Here is a 19,192-nt window from a genome sequence, read left to right as displayed (position 1 = left end):
GAAATAGGCTGATTTATCATATGTATGGTTACTGAATAAAGCACTCCCAGATATTGTTGACTTTTCAAAGGTATTACTTCAGGAATAAATAGGCTTCTGCAAACAGGGTTGCTACCTGATTTGTTTTATTGACTCGTGTTAAAACTGTTACCTAGTAGTTACTGGAAACAAGACCTCTTAATATCCCTAAGGTCTGTGAAGTTACAAAAGGAAATAGCAACAACAAAAAACATTACTTCATTAATGCTGTGAAGTGTGTTTCCTGTCAATGTTTCTTTGAAGTAATACTTGGGCACTATACTTTCAAGAAAAGATTCATTTGCTTTGTTTTCCAAAGTAATGATACTAACACCTGGAATAATACAGTAGTCCATGTATATTGCAGATTAGGCAAAAATACAAAATTCCATTGGTGATCCAGACCTCATGGTCTTGAAATAAATGGATTTCTTTTAATTTGGGAATTTGGGGGGGGGGGGAGGCGGAACAAACAAAAAACAAAACCAAAACCACAGCAAACAAAACCAACTTTTTTTTCTTAAACTTGGAAATTCGCTGTGGCTTGCAGAAGGCCAGCTCACAGAAAGCTTCTGTTGGCAGCCACTGTTTGCTGAAGTGTTCATGTGCAGAAGTGCATATGTGAGCATTTGAGCCCCAGTTTTGAAACTTTAGGAAAAAGTTTTCTTAAGAAGCAGTACAGAAGAACAGATATGGGGCTAAAACTGTTTTGTGGATTATGGAATCATCTTCAACTACACCCATTAGTAGATAAAAGGCTGAGGAAAATGAAAGTTTCTTCGTACCTATTCTTTATATATATGCCTGTGTGTACCAGGCAAGCCTACAACACCTGCATAACTTGTCTCTTTGCTTTTAGACATCCAGAAAGGTCATGTATTCAGGAGGGGTTTATAAGAAAGCACAAAAACTTCATAGCAAAAGGAGCATACAAGTCATAAAGGGTACCTGGCTAAAAAATGAGAGGAGAGCTGTAGTGGCAGTGATGCTGTGGGTGGAAAGGCAGGTAGCTCCACTGTCCATCTGTGGGACAAATGCTGCTCCTCCAGCCCCGTTTCCATTCATCTGCTGAATAAACAGGGAGGGTGGTGCTTGACCAGAGGGACAGACTGCCTGTAATTGAGATGAGCTGAAGAGGGCTTTTCCTGCAGACGCAGCTAGTTTGGAGTTAAATCTAACCCAGAATACTGGTAGTAAGGTAAATATAATAGCCCTGAAGTTCACTTGTGCTGCAAAACTTGTCCCTAGACCAGATTAAACAAATCCTCTGTCAACCATCCCAGGTTGTGTCTCCTTGCCATGCTGTTGACTGTTAATTAAACAGATGTTTTTAAATCTGTTAATCATACAAAATTGAAATATCTTGCCAGATTAAAAATCAGAAACCCCATGAAACTAATGAAATAATGCGCTTTTCACAGAGGAGTGATTCCCAGCTCTGTGCCTGGTGAGGTTTTATGGTGATTGCATGAAGTCTACCTTAGTCAAGATTTTTTACTGATAAGAATCTGAAGTCAGTATTTTGTGTGTATACAGTGTGTGTAAAATCCTTTAGGATAAGGTAAGAAATTACAAATACTACTAAAGTAGTCATCTATGAAGGTTTTAAACAGTTTTGTCTGGGTTCATTTGCTAAGCTGAATTCCTTTAAAGAAAATGTATTTTAATGGAATCAAATGTAATTTATATGTATAGCCAGCTTTCCTTATTTTATATTGGTGGGTGAGAAGGACTATTTAGAAAACCAGCAAATTAAGAGAGGTGCCAAAAGCTGTGCAAAAGTGAAACAACCTGAGCCTGTATAACATAAAGAGGTAGAAGGGAATCCTTAGGTGTCCCACTGCAAGGAAATACTAAAGCATTGAAGCAGCTTTATTTCTGTATGTAGAATTTAAGTACTGAACATTCAGTTCTAGTGTATGAAATTTAAAAAGAAAGATACAAAGGCTGGAAGAGCACCAGAAAGACACTGATTGTGATTGGATAAAAGGCTTTAATGGAAGAGAGGAAAGCCCTTTATTATAGTGTGATTTGATTTTGTGGAATGACTTGGCTACAAACGAAAGCGTGGAGAATATATGTAGGGTTACATAAATCTTTAATGAAGCTAGGGTGTTGGGTGAGGCTGTTTGAGAGAATTTAAGGCCAGACCAATCAAAATTGGGAGCTAGACACTTCTTAAAACTTGAACATGCCAGTAGGGGAGCAAAAATTAATTAAAATATAAATTTAAAAAATGTTGCTGTGGATCAAGACAGCATCTCTGGGTGAGGGGTAGTATCGTTTTTGCTGGATGTATGGATTATGTTTAAAAGTAACTGACTTGTGATTTTAAAAATTAATGGAATGGTTTCTCTGGCTGTGAATTTTACCTACTTTCTTCTTACTAATTTAATTAAGAGTTCTCTGCTTGCAAAATTTTAATACCTCAGCATTTTCAAAGTTACAGGCAGAGCTTATCAGCAAATGCTTAAAATAAATGATTAAGTGAAAGTAGCAAGTGTAATGACAGGATGGAAGATCATCCTTTTAGTGAATTAATGAAATTAAACCACTTTTTTTTTTTTTGAATCAGTTATTCTAAATCTTTTGCGGCTGTATGTAGTTTTAAAGGAAAAAAGAGCCCAAGAGTAGTCTTGTAGCCTAAAAAATACTCTTTCTCTGCTGAGAAATGACGCTGAGGAATGACACCAGCCTTTCCCATATGTGACATAAACCATACCAGTTAAAAAGATTAGTGATAAACTCAATTATTTTGTATTTTGTCAAGCTGCATGTAAGTATGGATGGTTAGAACTTAAGCAGAGTTTTATATGTGCCACCAAGTTGATAAGCTGCTGAATTACTAAACTGTAGTTGTCTCATGTTTAAATCAAAACTAGCAAGAGTATTTAAGCCTGTTACTAACACAAGCGATTTTATTCCATTGTGGAAATACTAAACGAGGCTCAGACTAGCACTGTACACTTTGCAAGTCTTGCCTAGGTACTTTCAAAAGCTGGTCTGAAGTAAAATTTAGCACAGTACTCTGTTTGCCCCTGGGGCAAGGATGCAGGCACTGCCCAACTCTCAGGCTGGAGGAGGCGAGGCAAGCACAAGCATCCCTTGTCCTGTTTCTTTCCTGCAGCTTGGAGGACAGACAGAAGCACACTGGTCTGCTGCGCACACCTGAGCCACCCTGCTGAGGTGTGCTAGCCACCAGAGGATGGTGCCAGGGAATACTGGAGAGGGGCCAACGGGTGGTACCTTTTTCTATGGGTGCAGTTGTTTGCGCAGCACATGCACGTCTGTCTACATCCTGATCCCTGCTGCCTGCCATATGTTGACATTTCTCCTTTACACAATGGATGCAAACTGCTCTTTGCTTAATGCAATAGCGTTTTGGTTTTTTCATTTCACTTGTAAAAGATAAATGTAGACCTATTATTTTCATCTCTCTCTGAACTTCAGGAAGTCAGGAAAATAAATCTTAAATTATTAATTCAGTTAGAATTTCCAGACCTTTACTTTATGCTGTTGAATAGATTTTTGTAAATCATGTGAGATGGCTGGAGCCATGACAAAGCAGAGGTAGAAGAAGACATTGAAAGAAAATAAATTTTAAAGCCATACAAATAAATCAAAGGCCTTGATAAACCTGTGACTGGGTTCAAGAGTATTATTTGGCTATGTCACCTTTTTTTGGTCAGTGTTACATTAACTCTACAGTGGTATTTACCTTTTAACAGTTAAGATCCTTAGTGCTGAGGAAACATAATAAGGTTATGAACTTGTAAGGTCTTTATTCTTTCTGACCTTAAAATCTTAAATATTTGATATACAGAAGTGTGTAAATTAGTATGGATTATGGGAGGGAAGCTAAACTTTCAGAGCTATCTTTAAAAGTTTGCTCTCTATTGGCATGGATTTCAACTTCTTTATCAAAAGACTCACAGATTATTTCACTTCTCTTTGATTTGTCATTCTTTTCTTTAACAATTTTTGGGTTTAGACACATGCAATGGGTATAGTGAACCCAGGGTTTCTTTATCTGTATGATAGTTTTGTAGTATTATGGTGGAAACATGGTATGTTGGGAGATTGTATCCTAAGGAGGCTTAAGGAACCTGACTTTTCCCATCTTCTTACAAGAAAGTCACTTCTCCGTCTCCTAAGGAAATAGTTTTTTGGTTTTTCTCTTTTAGCTTAATTAGCAGTGATACAATATTTGTATAGAGTGGAACATTTCTTGTGCTTCTGCTTTACAGATAAGGTAACAATTATTTGTGCAGTTTATCTGAAAGCATAATACAGATAACATGAATTCACCTACAACAGGCGTTTCCATGTTGAAAAAAAGGGGGGAGGAGTGCTAGCTAAAAGGAAGTTCTGCTTTGCAAGTGCTCTCTGGAGCTTGTAGTATATGCTTCAAAATATAAATTCTCATAACAGTATTTTGAACAGATTTAGCATGTAAAATTACATTAATTTGAAAGAGTTAAGAAAGTGAAACCTTTCCCCCTTGCTTTTGAATAGACAGTGAAAGAATATTAACTAATATATCAGTTGATCAACAAATAGAGCTATTTCAGAATAATAAATGCATTTTTTAGAAACCCCCTTCTTAAATTTTTAATTTAGGCATACTGGAAGTGAACATAAATGGTAGTATTTTCCTAGATAATTAAGCAGATTACTTTGGATTATGGCAAGCGAAAATGACTTGTGAGTTGGTATCTGTATTATTTCAAATTATACTTTCAGAGTAAGGAAATGCTTTTTGCCTGGGCAATGTTGAATTAAAGTTTTCAGAGGCTGTAAAAGTTGCCTGATATTGTGTTCTTTTGAATACCAAATACAGCTGCATTTATAGGAGAAAATGCTGGATATTGTGCTGTATTTTCAAGATTACAATTAGGATAAGAAAAAATAAGTTGCCAGTTCAAACCTTGGATTTGGTACATGCAATATGAATTTTTATCTGTCGACCATATAGTCTGTCTCATAGCCTTGCAAGTGTTAATCACTGAGCAATGTTGACTTTCTAAGTTTTTGTCAACAGCCTGACAGCATGGGTGTTGTCTCATACTAAACTACTGAGCAGTTACTTTGTGCTGAGTTACAAGCTGTTGAGAGAAATACTGGCTATCGGTATTGCTCACACCTCCTTTTACATGCTAAACCAGGCAAGTTAACTACTTGACGTACCTTGCTCCACAGAACTTCCTTGTTTGCTTACTGCAATCTAATGTGAGCTATTAACTCTTTACCCTGAGTACTTTTTCTACTTTTCTTGTGAAAGATAATATTTTGGACTCATTTATAATATTATTAAGTGAAGAGTAGTTTAAAATTTTTTAAAATAACAGAAAATGCTCCTCAGATCTTTATATATGTTACCGCTTTGCAGTGTGCCCTTAAAGCTGTTACTGTGGCACTTGGGTTGCTGTAAATCATTGACCCTCAGAGCCAGTGCACAGGACTCAGTGTTCCTTCTTCTTTTTCTTTTTTTCTTCCCCTTTTTTTTTTTTTTTTTTTTTTTTTTTTTTAGTTCTTCCTGGGTTTTTTTCCTTTCTTCTTTTCCTCCTTATTTTCTATTTTTGTTTACTTTCCAGGGTACCTGAGCAAGTATAAAATCTGTATTTCTTGTAAGTGTATAATTTTGTACTCTACACAGTGACTAGTGAGAATTACTATTTACTATAAGAGTTCATGAATGTTTTGTTTCTGTAATGCTTTAATCCTTACTAAATTATTTTGTCAGGAATATAATTTAATTCTGCTTTTAACAGCGCAGTAGGTCATATGCTACTGGTAGCAATAAATATTGTAATAAGTAAAATTCTAGTAATCGTGCTTCTTTTTGGTCCCTTACACAGTTATTTCAATTTAAAGCAAAGGATTATTCACATTCTTCTTTTCCTGGAGTAGGTCTTCTAGCTGTGTTTCATTGCAGTTCAGAAGAACTGATTGGATATGCAATGAACACTTGTCTTTGCCTTTATGAAGACATTTTAAAAATAATTATTGTAACTTAGAATAATTGCCCTATATGAACATTAATACGCTTGTTAATCAAGATGGGAATGGCTTTCCTTCTAAGTTACACTTGACACCCACCACCAGCTGGTCCCTGTTTGGCCCTGACATTTTCTGTTTGTCAGTATTTCATGTTATTATTGTTTAGCTACTGAATTAATTTTTGGGAGTATGCTTCACATCTCCAGAAATGTTTCTATCTGAAAAGCAATGTCAATATTTGCATTAAAAGTTATTTTTTTATTCTGTAATAGAACTGAGAAAGAAGGAATCTATCTTTGATGATAGTCAATTACATTGTGAAATGTATGTTTCTTTTTTTTTTTTTTACAGGAAAAGCTCTTGTCCAGATCTCTTCAAAGAGGTGAAGATCTTCAGTTTGATCAGGTAGGAGACATATAATTGAAGGCAACTTTTATTGGATTAAGGTGGGCTCTCTTTTTGCAGAATATTGGTTCCACAGCTGTAATAACTTAGAACATCTGCTTCTGAATCTGTGTCAGAAGATTTAGACTCTGAATGTTAGTTAGACTTTATTTTCCTTTGTAGACTATAATAGTTAAAACCACTAGAGTAGGTAATTTTTTGAAGGTTGCAGTGAAAACTGGTGGAAGAAAGATGCCGAAATGTGCTAGTGGGCAGAGAGTCTTAGCTTATTTCTACTATCACTTATTGTTTGAGTGTTTGGGGTTATGTTTTTATAAACAAACAGTGTTAATTGTATTTCAGTAACACGGCTTTTACTGAGGGCTTTTTGATTCTATGGCAGAACCTGTAGGGTAGATTAAAAGTGTTACTTTGTCCTTTGCTGAGAATATAGATACACTGCTGGGCAATCCCATTTCACTTACTCTCAGTGAACTGTGTCTGGCATGACTCTCTGCTGAATTTACTCATATTTATTGTCTGTATTTCTAATTCTTCAATAATACAGGCATGTTTGTGTCCCATAACCACTTTCTTGCAATGGAGAGGCAGCATTCAGAGGAAGCCCCATTAATTGCCTGTTGTGTTCTTGACTGTTACTAAATAGCATCTACTGTATGAAGCTCAGTGTTCTGTCCATATCTTTTGTAACTGAATTTTTTGGCTCACGCTTTCCATTACTCTTTGGATATAGGTATTAGACATTGCAGTGAAATCCATGGACCTGCCTCTACTTTACAATGAGTAGCCATCCATGAACCTCTTTTCTGTCCTCCCAAAAGAGGCAAATAGTAGCATGTAATATTTTGTGTACAGTTTTCTTTTCAAAGAAAAACAAATGGAAAACCACCACCAAAGACTTCAGACAGCCCTTTAATATCTTCTAATCTAACCTGCTGCCTTTATCTCCTAAATGGACGTTTACTCATAAGCAAGGGAAGTGGGTAAGGGGGAAGGGTTTAAATTCTTTGGTAGCTACAGGATATGATACTGTTTTAAAGCTAACCAAAACCTAAAAAATAGGCATGATAGGGATGATCTAGGAAAATATATAAATCAGTACTATTTTTAATTTTTTCTACTAACTGGCTCCCCCTTCCTACTGCAATCCTTTTCCTTACTTAAGGATGTTTTCTATAAATCACTAGTTGTCATTTATTAAACTAGAGAGAGGTTCTAAACACAGGCTGAGTGGAGAGAAATAAAAAATAAAATACTTAACTTTTAAAATTTGGTAATATAGAAACAAACTAGTTTCCCTGAAAATACAGTGCTTTCAAAAAAATGGTTTTGATTGTGTGTATATATATGTGTATGAGTTCTTATTTTGTTCTTTTGTTATTTGTAATCTACTTTGGATTCATTGAGATCTGAATTTTAATGCAACTGAATAACTGCTTTAGACAGAACTGAATGGCTGCCTTATGGTGACAGGGATTGGGAACTTTGTTAGGGAATTTTGCACATTGTTTGGCAAAAGGAATTAAGACTGCTTCTCTCTGTTCGTTGCTCAATGTATAAAACCCTTATTAAGAACAATTCTCCAGCAGTGCAGAAGATTGCCGATTTAAAAAGTGATTGGCAAAGCGTGGGAATGAGGAGGATCCAGAGGTCACAGCCACAGCATTCAGCAGAGACGCTAGAGCTGTTGCTGGGCCAACCTTGTTCATCCAGAGGTCTTTATGGAGCCAGGAATCTGAGTCTAAAATGTGGCTTTACCTGTTCTGATAATGGGGTCTGAGCTAGTAAGTGTTGTACTTTGTGAATAAAGGGAGCATGCTTGGAACACAAGAGGGACTTTGGGACTAAGGTGGTATCTAATTAAGACTTGTTCTCTCAGCTCAGTAAGTGATGAGAAGAGGGATGGAGGGGGAGGGCATGTAGTGTTGCCTGCCCCTCTAATGAAAAAGTAAAATAATGTTTAATGGGATTTTAAGTCATTTTTGTTGGAAGCATAACCAGATCAAGAGGGCTGCTATTAAAACCAAGTGTGAAAAATCAATAGCTTTTAATTTTCAAACAGTAGAAATTTTCTGTTTGTCATTCAGTTTCTTAATTGGCACAATAATAAAAATTCAGCTAAAAGAGATGAAATTTTGGAAAATGAGAAGAAAATTCGTATGTTGATATACTTGTGAACTGTTAAAAATGTTAGCATTTTAGTACCAGCGCTTTCCCTTTATCATTCCTAGCACATCAGGAAGCTACTGGACAGGAGGTTTTTTATAGAGCATATATTGCATTTCTTAAAATATTTTTGCTTGTACAGCTTGAAACTGAAATAGCTTGTATTTTTCTTTTTTTTGTTTGTTGTAGGAAACATACTTGGCAATTTCCTACTCTTGTCCTAAGACAGCAAAACTTTATGATCACACAGAAGCCTGTCTTGGCCTTCTCAGTGACTGAAAGCAGATGTGTGTGAGGTTCAGGCTTGTTCATGGTTAGGCACAACCTGAGTGATGTTTTCAGGATCAGGATTTTGGCCAAAGCTGGAATTTGTGCTCTAGCATCTTACTGTAATTTGGCATCTCTCTTTTTACCTCTCACTGTGCTGTTGGATATGTTATGTGAAGCAGTAAGCAGTATGTTACATCCTTTAAGACTTGAGCAGGATTTGCTGTTTCATTCTAAGGAACTGAAGTATACGTCATGATGACTATTGCAGCCCTGTCCTCCTGGGTATTATAGGAGCACTCCTTGTCTGGATTGCTGCTTTCAACCTAGGCATAATGTAATGCTAAAATAAAAGAGTTTTCTTATTTAAGAAATATAATGTATATTTTTAATATAAGAAATTCTTTTTTTAATATAAAATGATTTTGAATTTAGTATCCAAGCAGTATAGTAATTATTTTAAATGAGAAATAGCTGATGTTCTGCTTAGATGCTATGCAATATGAGCAAAGATGTCATCTTCCTGGTAGTTCCAGTGCCTTTTCATTAGAATGCTAAGAATGCAAAACTTGGCAGGAAATAAATAGTTATTATGCAAAACTGACATTTTATTTTTCAAGAGGAAAATGCTTTATTATGCCAGTAGTTTCTGGGTTTAGCACTTTACCAATGACATTTTTGAATGCATGTGATACATGCTTGTTTCTGTGGAAGCCAACATAAATTGCCTAACTACTGGAACATTTATGAATGGTAGTTGTATTGGTAAACTGTGTAAACTTGCAGGAAAACCTAAGGAAAAAGTTTAGTAAAGCTTAAAATGCGGCTTGCTTCTTTTTCTTCTGCTAATAAACCCATCAGTTCAGAACACTATTTAATTCTTGTGACTTGTATAACTGACTGGTTAAGAACCTCAGTAATGTGTTCAGAAGATTGAAAGAGGTGAGAGGTCCTTTTGAGGTTTCCTCGTGGTTAACTCATCCCCATCCCTTCCACAAGCCTAAAAACCCAAGATGCTTCAAACGAAGAAAAAGAAATAATAGCATTAATGTTGTATCAGAACATGTAATGCCATAGTATTATGTTGTTATCTGGAATCGTGAATAATAAATAAGTTACTGCATGAGCATGGCTTCTAGTAAAACCTCTTGTTTGAAAGATCCAAGAGGTGAGTAATACATGGCATTAGTGAGCCATGTGAGATGAGTGGTAACTCTCCCATTCCAGCCTGTGTTTTGGGAATGGGCCTGCTCCCTGCTGCCTCCTGGAAGCAAGTTTATAATGGCATTGTGCTGTCTTCAGTCATTCTTCTCCTTGCCAAGCTGGGGTGCTTATGAGTCCTCTTAAAGTTTTTAGTTAAAGGAAGCCTTGGAGGATTTAAGTTTAATAACATCTTAAAGTCTTCCTTCTGTAATGGTTTCTATTGCCACATATGTTGCACAGATGAGTTTACTACTCATATGGGTTTTCTGAAAGAAAGCAGTAGATAGGGGAGTTGTACTAAAAGTAAATATAGCTTGAGACCTGGACCAGTCAGATGTATTAAAGGCAATGTAGAATATCTAAAAGGCTCTTATTTTTGTTTATATAATAACCAAAGAAGCAGGTTTTCTAAAATTATATACTTCCTCAGTTTAGGAGGGTTGCCTCTTAACCTGTCATTTGTGATGTGAAGGTGTGTATACTTCAGAGATACATACAGCAACACTCAGGGACATTCTAAAACCTCTGCTGTTTCCTCAATGGTTTTATGCATGTTATATATGTATAAATTTGTCATTTTGTGATCCCTGTGAGCTTTGGAACACTTTGCTGGAATTTATTATAACAATGGACTTAGTGTATGATATTAACAGTAATTGTCCTAGGTGAAAATGACTATTAAGTTGCCACTTTGTGAAGTTTCATGATATATGTTTTTTAACATTAAAAAGCAATTTGAAAGAATAATTAAACTCTAGGATTTTTTTTGCTTTATCATGCTTAAGTATTTTTCTTACTCTTTCAGTTGATAAGCTCTATGAGCTCAGTAGCAGAGCACTGTCTCCCCTCCTTACTACGCACCTTGTTTGACTGGTACAGGCGTCAGAATGGAACAGAAGATGAATCTTATGAATATAGACCTCGGTCAAGCACAAAGTCAAAGGGGTAAGAGTTTTTCTTGCACAAGTCTGATTTTTTTGTGCTTTCTCATAAGAAAATGTGTGCTTTGTACTTCTGTGACAAGTATGTTGTGTTTGGATTTGTCCATACCTAACTTTGTGTAGAAAGAACACAGACTTCTTTGAGGTAGTATATTTAACTCGTGTAGATGATATGCATGAAGTGACTTAATGGTTTTGGTGTGGATATGTCGTTGGATACTGGTAATTCCAAGCTAGTTTGTCCCTTTTCAAGTTGTTTTGACTGTTGGCAGGTCCTTTCACGAGGAGGGGGCAAGATATCAGTGCCAAACCCCCAAGTCTTTCCAACTATCCATTTTATACACATCTGCAACAGTGATTATGTGAAAAACAATGCAGACATTGTCTCTGCAATATTTGTGTTCAGGCTTGTGTATGATACCTGCATTCTTGGTTTCTTATTTTAGGGATGACCAACAACGTGAAAGAGATTATCTACTTGAAAGGAGGGACTTAGCTGTAGATTTCATTTTTTGTTTAGTTTTAATAGAGGTTCTGAAACAGGTAAGCTCTTTTGCTTTGGAAAATTAATTTTAATACTTTGCTTTTAATGTTGGTTTTGATCATTTCCTTCAAATTTTTATTTTAAAAACTAGAACGTGTCTATGATGAGCATATGCAAGGCTGTAATTATACTCTCAGTTACATAAAGCCTTTGGCCTCTCCTGTCTTTTCTTTACATGCCTGCATTACCTCAGTTCATATGTCTTGGAAAGCTGCTGATGTACTGCAAAAAGCAAAACTGTGAAAAATAACATTTTATTTATGTTCAGTACCCTTTGTCAGCTTAAATGTTTTTGAAATAAAGGGTGAAATTGTTGAAGAATGAGACTAAAGTGTCACCTAAAAAATTAGAGAAGCTATCTAACTTTGCTTAGAATTATCCTCATTTGGCTAAGAATGCCACTGCAGGTGGTGTAGATGTTCATATATTGCAGAATTAGTGTGATATATGCCAGCAAAGGATGTGTCCTTGGACACTGGTGGGAGAGATTTCTGCAGGGCATCTCACGGTACTGTTTATTTGCTTCATACATACATGTATGTATAGGTGCTACATACATGTACATGTTATGTGCATTTCAGATACCTGTTCATCCAGTGCCAGATCCTTTAGTACATGAAGTTCTAAACTTGGCTTTTAAGCACTTTAAACATAAGGAAGGGTAAGTTTCACTTGTGTACTTTAAAATATTTTGTATTTCCAGCCTGTGCTTGATTGTTGTGATTGCTCACCTTTGCCTCGCATGTAACATGTTGGTGATAATACCAGTGTAAATGAACACTACTTGATGTCTTTAAATTGAAAACGTATCTTGAAAGAACACAGCTCTATTCAATGTAACACTGAGTTTATTTTGCCTAGAATATACAGAATGATTTGCATATGCAGACACAGTAAGAAAAGTCTGCGTTTGGATAACTACAGTAAAATTTCTATCCAGAATATGTTTCTTGTGAAATAAGAAATGAAACATTACTTTAGATGTCCACACGTGCATTTTATGTTTGAATTTAATTGTTTTTATGGTAACAATTTGCCTTGCTAGGGAACAACCTTTTCATTTGTAATTGAGAGCTTGCTTTGCGTTTAGAAGATCAAAGTTGTATTTAATGCGGTTTTTTCCATTTATTGGGGTTTTTTTTCTCTTTAGGTATTCAGGAACCAACACTGGGAATGTGCATATTATTGCAGACTTATATGCAGAAGTGACAGGGGTTCTTGCTCAATCAAAGTAAGTTCAGTCTCTAACTCTTTGTGTTCAGGGACAAACCAATGTAGACTTAAAGACTATTTAATACAGCAGAATCTATTAATGTCCCCAGTAACTAATCCTGTAAGTGTCAAGTGTAGCCAGGTGTAGTCTGTTTGTCTTATGTTCCTGCACAGTAAAATTGAACAAATCAAGAAATGATCTTTAGTACAATTGCTTTGCAGTCAGCTTGTTAGGGGCAAGGAAAGGAAGACCCTGTGCCAGTCAACTGTTGTTTAGTTAACTGGTACATTCTAATGTGCTGATCATTGTAGGCATTCTTACATGCCTGGATTTGAAGTATCAGGGTTCATCTTGCTTGCGTTTCTCATACAGTAGCTGCTGTTATCGCTACAGACTAAAGAAATTGGTTCAAAATTATAGACCTCATACAAAAGTAACTAAGAATGCACATAATTGCCATCTGTAACCCTTGTTCAGGTTTCAAGCTGTTAGGAAGAAGTTTGTCACTGAATTAAAGGAACTGCGACAAAAAGAACAGAGTCCTCATGTAGTACAAAGTATCATCAGTTTGATTATGGGAATGAAGTTTTTCCGAGTAAAGATGTATCCTGTGGAGGATTTTGAAGCATCATTTCAGTTCATGCAGGTAAACGAAGGTTATAGAAAACTGGACTGAGTATAATTTTAAATGTTTACGTCATGAAGCTACAATGACACGTGCTGTGATCAGTCACTCACTCTACTTGTGTGCCATCCTTCATCCTTTTCTGTTCAGTCAAGTTTTCAGGGGTGTGAATTATTTGTTTCTCTGCAGTTTGTGAGTACCCAGCATCAGGAGAAACCTTTCACAATTGTCTCAGTAATGTGGCAAACCCGTAATGTACGAATTTTAAGACTGAATGAAAATGGGTAGCAATGAAATAATTTTCTGTCTTTATGAAAGCAGTGTATTAAAGAAAAAGAATTATTTGATATATCATTTTCTTAACAGATGAAATATCAAGACATACTTTTCTTTAGAAACACCTACTATGGATTATTTATTGTGTATGGAACATTTAATTATCATTCATTTTCTTTGCATCAAAGTCCTTTGAAAAGGAAAATTAGTATATAAAAATAAAGTATAATTTTCTAATAATTTTAATAGAGATAAGCATTAATTTTTTTAAGCTTCAGAATAATCTGAGGGAAAATGTGCTTATTTATATTCTATTGTATTCTGAGTAATCTTTATATTCTGAGTAAAAAGTAAATAGCTATCTGGTATTACAAATGTTCTTTCAATTTATTGAGGTGTATTGCTGGGCAAACAGGTTTTAAAGTTTCTTACATTTTGTGAAGTTGATACTGTTAAGGAATATAAGACTAACTAATACATTGCATGTTTTAAATTAAAACAGGCAGCTAATGTTATACTGCTAGGGGTTTTTATGGCATAGTTTTGTTTGTATTCCTTTTTCTAATTATTTTTCTAATGTTTTCTTACTAAGGAGTGTGCTCAATACTTCCTGGAAGTAAAAGATAAAGATATAAAACATGCACTTGCTGGTTTGTTTGTGGAAATTCTCATACCTGTGGCTGCTGTAAGTATTTTAATCCCCCCCTGCCACACTGTTCCTCCCACATTAAATTGGGCTCTCATTATTAAAATTGCTTCAATTAATCCTCAAAATATTACATTTTTTTAGATTCAAAAAGACGTCTGGTACCTAAGGAGGGCTTACAAGAAGGCTGAAGAGGGACTTTTTACAAGGGCATGTAGTGATAGAACAAGGCTGAACAGCTTTGAACTGAAAGAGGGTAGGGAGGAAGTTCTTCGCTGGGAGAGTGGTGAGGCACTGGAACAGGTTGCCCAGAGATGTTGTGGATGCCCCATCCTTGGAAGTGTTCAAGGCCAGGTTGGATGGGGCTCTGAGCAACCTGGTCTAGTGAAAGGTGTCCCAGTCCGTGGCAGAGGGGGGAGTTAGAACTAGGTTATCTTTAAGGTCCCTTCCAACACAAACCGTTCTGTGACTGTTAAGTAGATTACAATCACCTTCACAGTCTTAAAGGGAGATATGTTGGCGTGTGTTTTAGCTAGTTTCCAAAGTTTTTTCAGAACTTAAAAAAATTGTCTGTTTTCTAGACACCTTTATTATCAGACCATTGTGTAATTTTGTACATGCTCTAAAAATTTGAAATTTCCTTGGTTTAATATTTGTTTTCTCAAGGGTCTTGTTGACTCTTCTTTGTTAGCTGAAACCTGTTAAGCTCTTTCTAGAATAAGCTGAGATACGTAACATTTTTGCAGTCTGATAAGGAGAATGTGAACTCTTATGCAAGAAGGAAGAATGTATGTTTTGGCTAATTAAATAAAAATCATTCGTAGAGGTGAATGTCCGCTAGACTTAATCCTTCAAGTGGAAGTGCAGTCCATTGTCTCCTGTGTGTGCTTTAAATCTAAAAGTAGAAATTTCACACAGCAGCCATGAACAAGGAAAAAAATCCTTGATATCATCACAGTGTTGGATGTACAGTGGCTGTAATGCTGCTTGTGAGAACGTTTCAGTCAAGACAGGCTCTCTTTTCTCCCAGGCTGCTCTGCTTGGCTGTGTGAAGCTTGTTCAACAGGTCAAGAAGAAATAATGGCACCTGAGTATACATACTTCAAGTTGACATTTATCACAACTCAGTTAATTTCTTCATAGTAGATTGATATTTGGTATGATTGTTGTCTAAAATGTTAGTCGTATTAGCAGATGCCAGGCCGCACTGTGTTTGGCATGCAGTTCCAAAAATGGCAGGTTGTGGTTCTATGTTGCAACTAATTATAGGGACGTATCTTGCTATATGTGGAGAACTGGGACATGTAGATCTTGTTTAGTAAAATGGGATCTAAAAAGACAAGCACGCTGGGTGGGCATCCCATCTGAGCAAGATCATAGGAAAAAGAAAGATAACTCTCTCTGAACTCTTCATCCTCTTTTAAATAGTTTACCTTGCCCTGGGCCATGGGCAAATGCTTCTTTTCCTTCCCTGGTCTGAGTCATGGTTTTTTGGGGGGGGGTTTGGGTGGGGTTTTTTTGTTGTTGTTTGTCGGTGAGTTTTTTGTTTTGGCTAGTTTTGTTTGGTTGGTTAGGTTTGTATTCTTGGGGGTTTGGGGGTTTTTTTTAATGTTTAAATTAGAAAGGAGACAATCTTTTTTCATAAGACATAACTAGAAAGAGGTAGTTCTAGTAACTGTTTATTGGAAGAAGTTTTGATCTTACCCAGGCATGCTTACACTCTTCTAGAGAAGAATTTCTTGTACTATTAAAGAGTGAACACATTTTGTTGTTTTGAGTTCCATATTTGCTTGGCAGTTGGTGTGGGAGTGCCGAGTGAAACTACTTAGCATTTAGGTAAATGCAAATACTAGTTTGCAGAATCATAAACATGGTGAAAACTGCCCTTACAATATGAGGAAGAAGCAGCATTTGGGAGTTGGGACTATCCGGTGGCAAGGGTGGAGGCAGGAACGCCGGCTGTGCGGAGCACTTGTGGTGGTGTGTGATCCCTTCCTACAAGCACAGCCTGAATCAGCGCTTCAGACAGTTGGGGAGGGAGGCTTGATCTTTCCTTCTGTCTCATTGAGTGTCTAATCATTTCATGCAAATGGAGCTTCTTAAATAGAAGCAAAGAGCCTGCTCCCAGAGTGAGGTGCAGTTGAGCAGGTTAGTCATTCTCTTGAAAGATGTGAGATGCAAGTTTGAATATTTTTGATGCGGCTGAAGGAATTGAATGTAGATTTTTCTGTATCTTGGATACAGAAAATCACTCAACTGAAGAAGCTGTTGGGTTTCAGCATTGAGACTTTACTGTCATTCTCTTGCTTAGTCATTCAGGCATTTTAAGAAACCTGACCTGATTTGGACCCTGCAGGTATGACGAATCACAGCACACTTTGTGGCAGGGAAGTTAGGGCTGCTCTGAAAGCCTAAGGTTATATCCCAAAGCAACAATGTGGTGATGACAACAACTGACTGATTTCTCATGTGGAGCTAGCAGAGTACTAATCAACCTATATCTTAAGAATAGCAAAAGAAAAATAATCTGGTACATCGGAAGTGATTTAAATTGTAACTACTTTCTCAGTTCTTCTTGGATCTGTACACATTACAGAGATACATGCTATTTTTATGCTTCTACATCATGAATGTTTTTAGAGTGTTCTTAGCAAGGTGGGCATGATTTTTCTTTATATAGTGTTAGTTAATATGTCTATATAATATTAATAACTACAAATAACAAAAATTATCTTACATTGTTAGGAAATTATATGTACAGAGGACCTCTTCCAAGAAAAGCAAATTCAGTCTCCAACATCCCACCCTTCAATTTGATAAATAAAGCAGAAACAGGTTAAAACAGTAGGTTGAGAGTATTGTTTAAATGGATCATCATAGGTATCCGGAGAGAAGCCTAAGAGCCTTGCAGAGGTTTCAGTGAAGAAGGTGATAGCTGCCTGGGTTGTGGAAGGAAACCTATTCTGTGTGCAAGAACAGAGCAGGTCAAAAGGATGCAGGGCTCCATGTATGTTCCATTAATTCTAAAAGCTGAGCAAAGACAACTTGCATGATTGGTTGACTGGTAATCCTGTGGATTATTTCTTAAATTTTCAGGTTTTAGTATTGGAGGACGAAAAAGAAAACAGGAGCAGTTAAGAGGGGAACTGTTAAAGTTACAGATACTAATTTTTTAAATAAATGAAAATATGCATATGAAGAGTTTCAATGTAGTTTTTGTTAGTTGGTATCAAATACATTTTCTTCTTTAAGTGTGGAACGGAGACCACATTCTTAAAGCTTTTTTTTGTAGTGGACTGTTTTGCTGGGGTGGGGTTTTTCGTATGTTTAATTGTTAATTTTAGCTGTGTGGTTGTAGTGTTTGGCATGATTTCTTATGCTTCTGTTTATATTTCAGATAAATACACTCAAATGCCTTCCTAATGTAAAATTTAACTTTTGAATGGTTTTAAATTAGTAAACATATTAATGTATATTTAAATGGCCTTCTGTGTAAATTTTTCAGCCCATTAATTTGTGTATTTTTTTAATAGGCTGTTAAAAATGAAGTGAATGTGCCATGTTTGAAAAATTTTGTGGAGATGCTTTATCAGACTACCTTTGAATTGAGTTCAAGAAAGAAGCACTCGCTGGTATTTTAAAGAAATATTTCAACTTCTCTATTTTGTTCATCTTAGGCTCTTAAGCTAGTACACTATATGAGGAAAAGCTTATCAGCCATATTAATTTAAATCTTAATGTCTCAGTATAATTAAATTCCCACAGTGTATGTGCGTTTGTTCTAATTCTGCTTTGTTTCTTTGTGCAGATATGTGCTCTTGTTATCTCATATGTGAGATTGTCTTAAAATTAGTACTTGTTTTTGATTATTTTAGTGGGTTTTAGCTGAGTTATTTGACCTAATTTTTTTTAATAAAAACCTTGCATTCAGAGAGTCTGAATATATTTAAATTAGGCTTAATTAAAAGATGCAAGTGTCAGACAAGACTTTTCCAGTAAAATAGCATCCTCTTAATAGCTCTGCTCTGTCTCCTCTTCTTGTTTTTCCAATTTTTTTTTATTATCTCTTATTTATGCACTATTTGGTTATTTTTGATGACTATGGCAGCCATGTTTCAAGTCAATTCACTTCACTTTGCTGAAAATGTAGAGCTAATTTTTGCATTTCAGTTGGTACATTCAGTAAGTGCAAGTGAATTTAAAATGTTTTATTCTCACTTTCATGTCAGGGACAAGCTTTACTTTCTAGTATTCTGCACATATAAAGCATATATCATTGTATTGGTTAAACTTCTTATGTAAGAAAAACATAAAGTGGTTGATGTTAGTATTAAAAATATTTTATTTATGAAGTTAGAAACATTGTATCAGAGTACAATTTACCTACTCATCCTTTAATTTTGCTTCATAACAAGCAAATCTGCAGTCAGATTTGGTACTAATCATCATTATGTGTTAAAGTACGTGGTACGTAAACAAATCGTATGTTACTAAAGCATAGCTAAATCATACTCTGCATATTCACAGATTTATTTAAATTAAATTATATCATGGCTCATTCCTTGCTAAAATTAGATCTTGAGTAGAAGTAGCATTTCTGACATCTTAGTCTGCCTCAAGTTTTTACTGAGTTGATGTTTTTCCTGAATATTCTTGGAGGCAGTTCACCTGCCCAGCATGTAGGACTACGTGAATTGAGACTTGTGATTGCAGGGAAAGCATGAGTATTGTATGAAGGGTCAGGCTGCTCTCAGTCCTTGTTGGAGATCAGGCCTTGCTGGGGGATGAGCTTCACCTTGGTGTCACTGCTGCAGTCTGACACCTTGAGCTCTTACAGCGCCCGGAGGTTACCCAGGGCACTGTGCCTGGCACGAGTGTCCCAGTGCAG

At 36.1% G+C, this 19,192-nt stretch overlaps 1 protein-coding gene across 15 annotated transcripts in view; it reads left to right on the top strand.

Moving 5' to 3' along the window:
• Positions 1-19,192, top strand: part of FRYL (FRY like transcription coactivator) — a 170,066-nt gene that overhangs the window by 73,729 nt on the left and 77,145 nt on the right. For all 15 annotated transcript variants that reach the window (XM_048304983.1, XM_048304980.1, XM_048304981.1 and 12 more), the window contains 8 exons: positions 6,370-6,423; positions 10,865-11,004; positions 11,447-11,543; positions 12,126-12,205; positions 12,695-12,775; positions 13,235-13,403; positions 14,251-14,343; positions 17,838-17,936. In XM_048304983.1, the coding sequence (XP_048160940.1) occupies positions 6,370-6,423; positions 10,865-11,004; positions 11,447-11,543; positions 12,126-12,205; positions 12,695-12,775; positions 13,235-13,403; positions 14,251-14,343; positions 17,838-17,936 (813 nt within the window). The remainder of the gene's footprint in view (positions 1-6,369; positions 6,424-10,864; positions 11,005-11,446; positions 11,544-12,125; positions 12,206-12,694; positions 12,776-13,234; positions 13,404-14,250; positions 14,344-17,837; positions 17,937-19,192) is intronic.

This window comes from Corvus hawaiiensis, chromosome 5 (genome assembly GCF_020740725.1).
Source record: "Corvus hawaiiensis isolate bCorHaw1 chromosome 5, bCorHaw1.pri.cur, whole genome shotgun sequence".
NCBI classification, from domain to species: domain Eukaryota; kingdom Metazoa; phylum Chordata; class Aves; order Passeriformes; family Corvidae; genus Corvus; species Corvus hawaiiensis.
The sequence above is the reverse complement of the archived record's forward strand: the minus strand, read 5'-3'. Positions and strand labels throughout refer to the sequence as shown.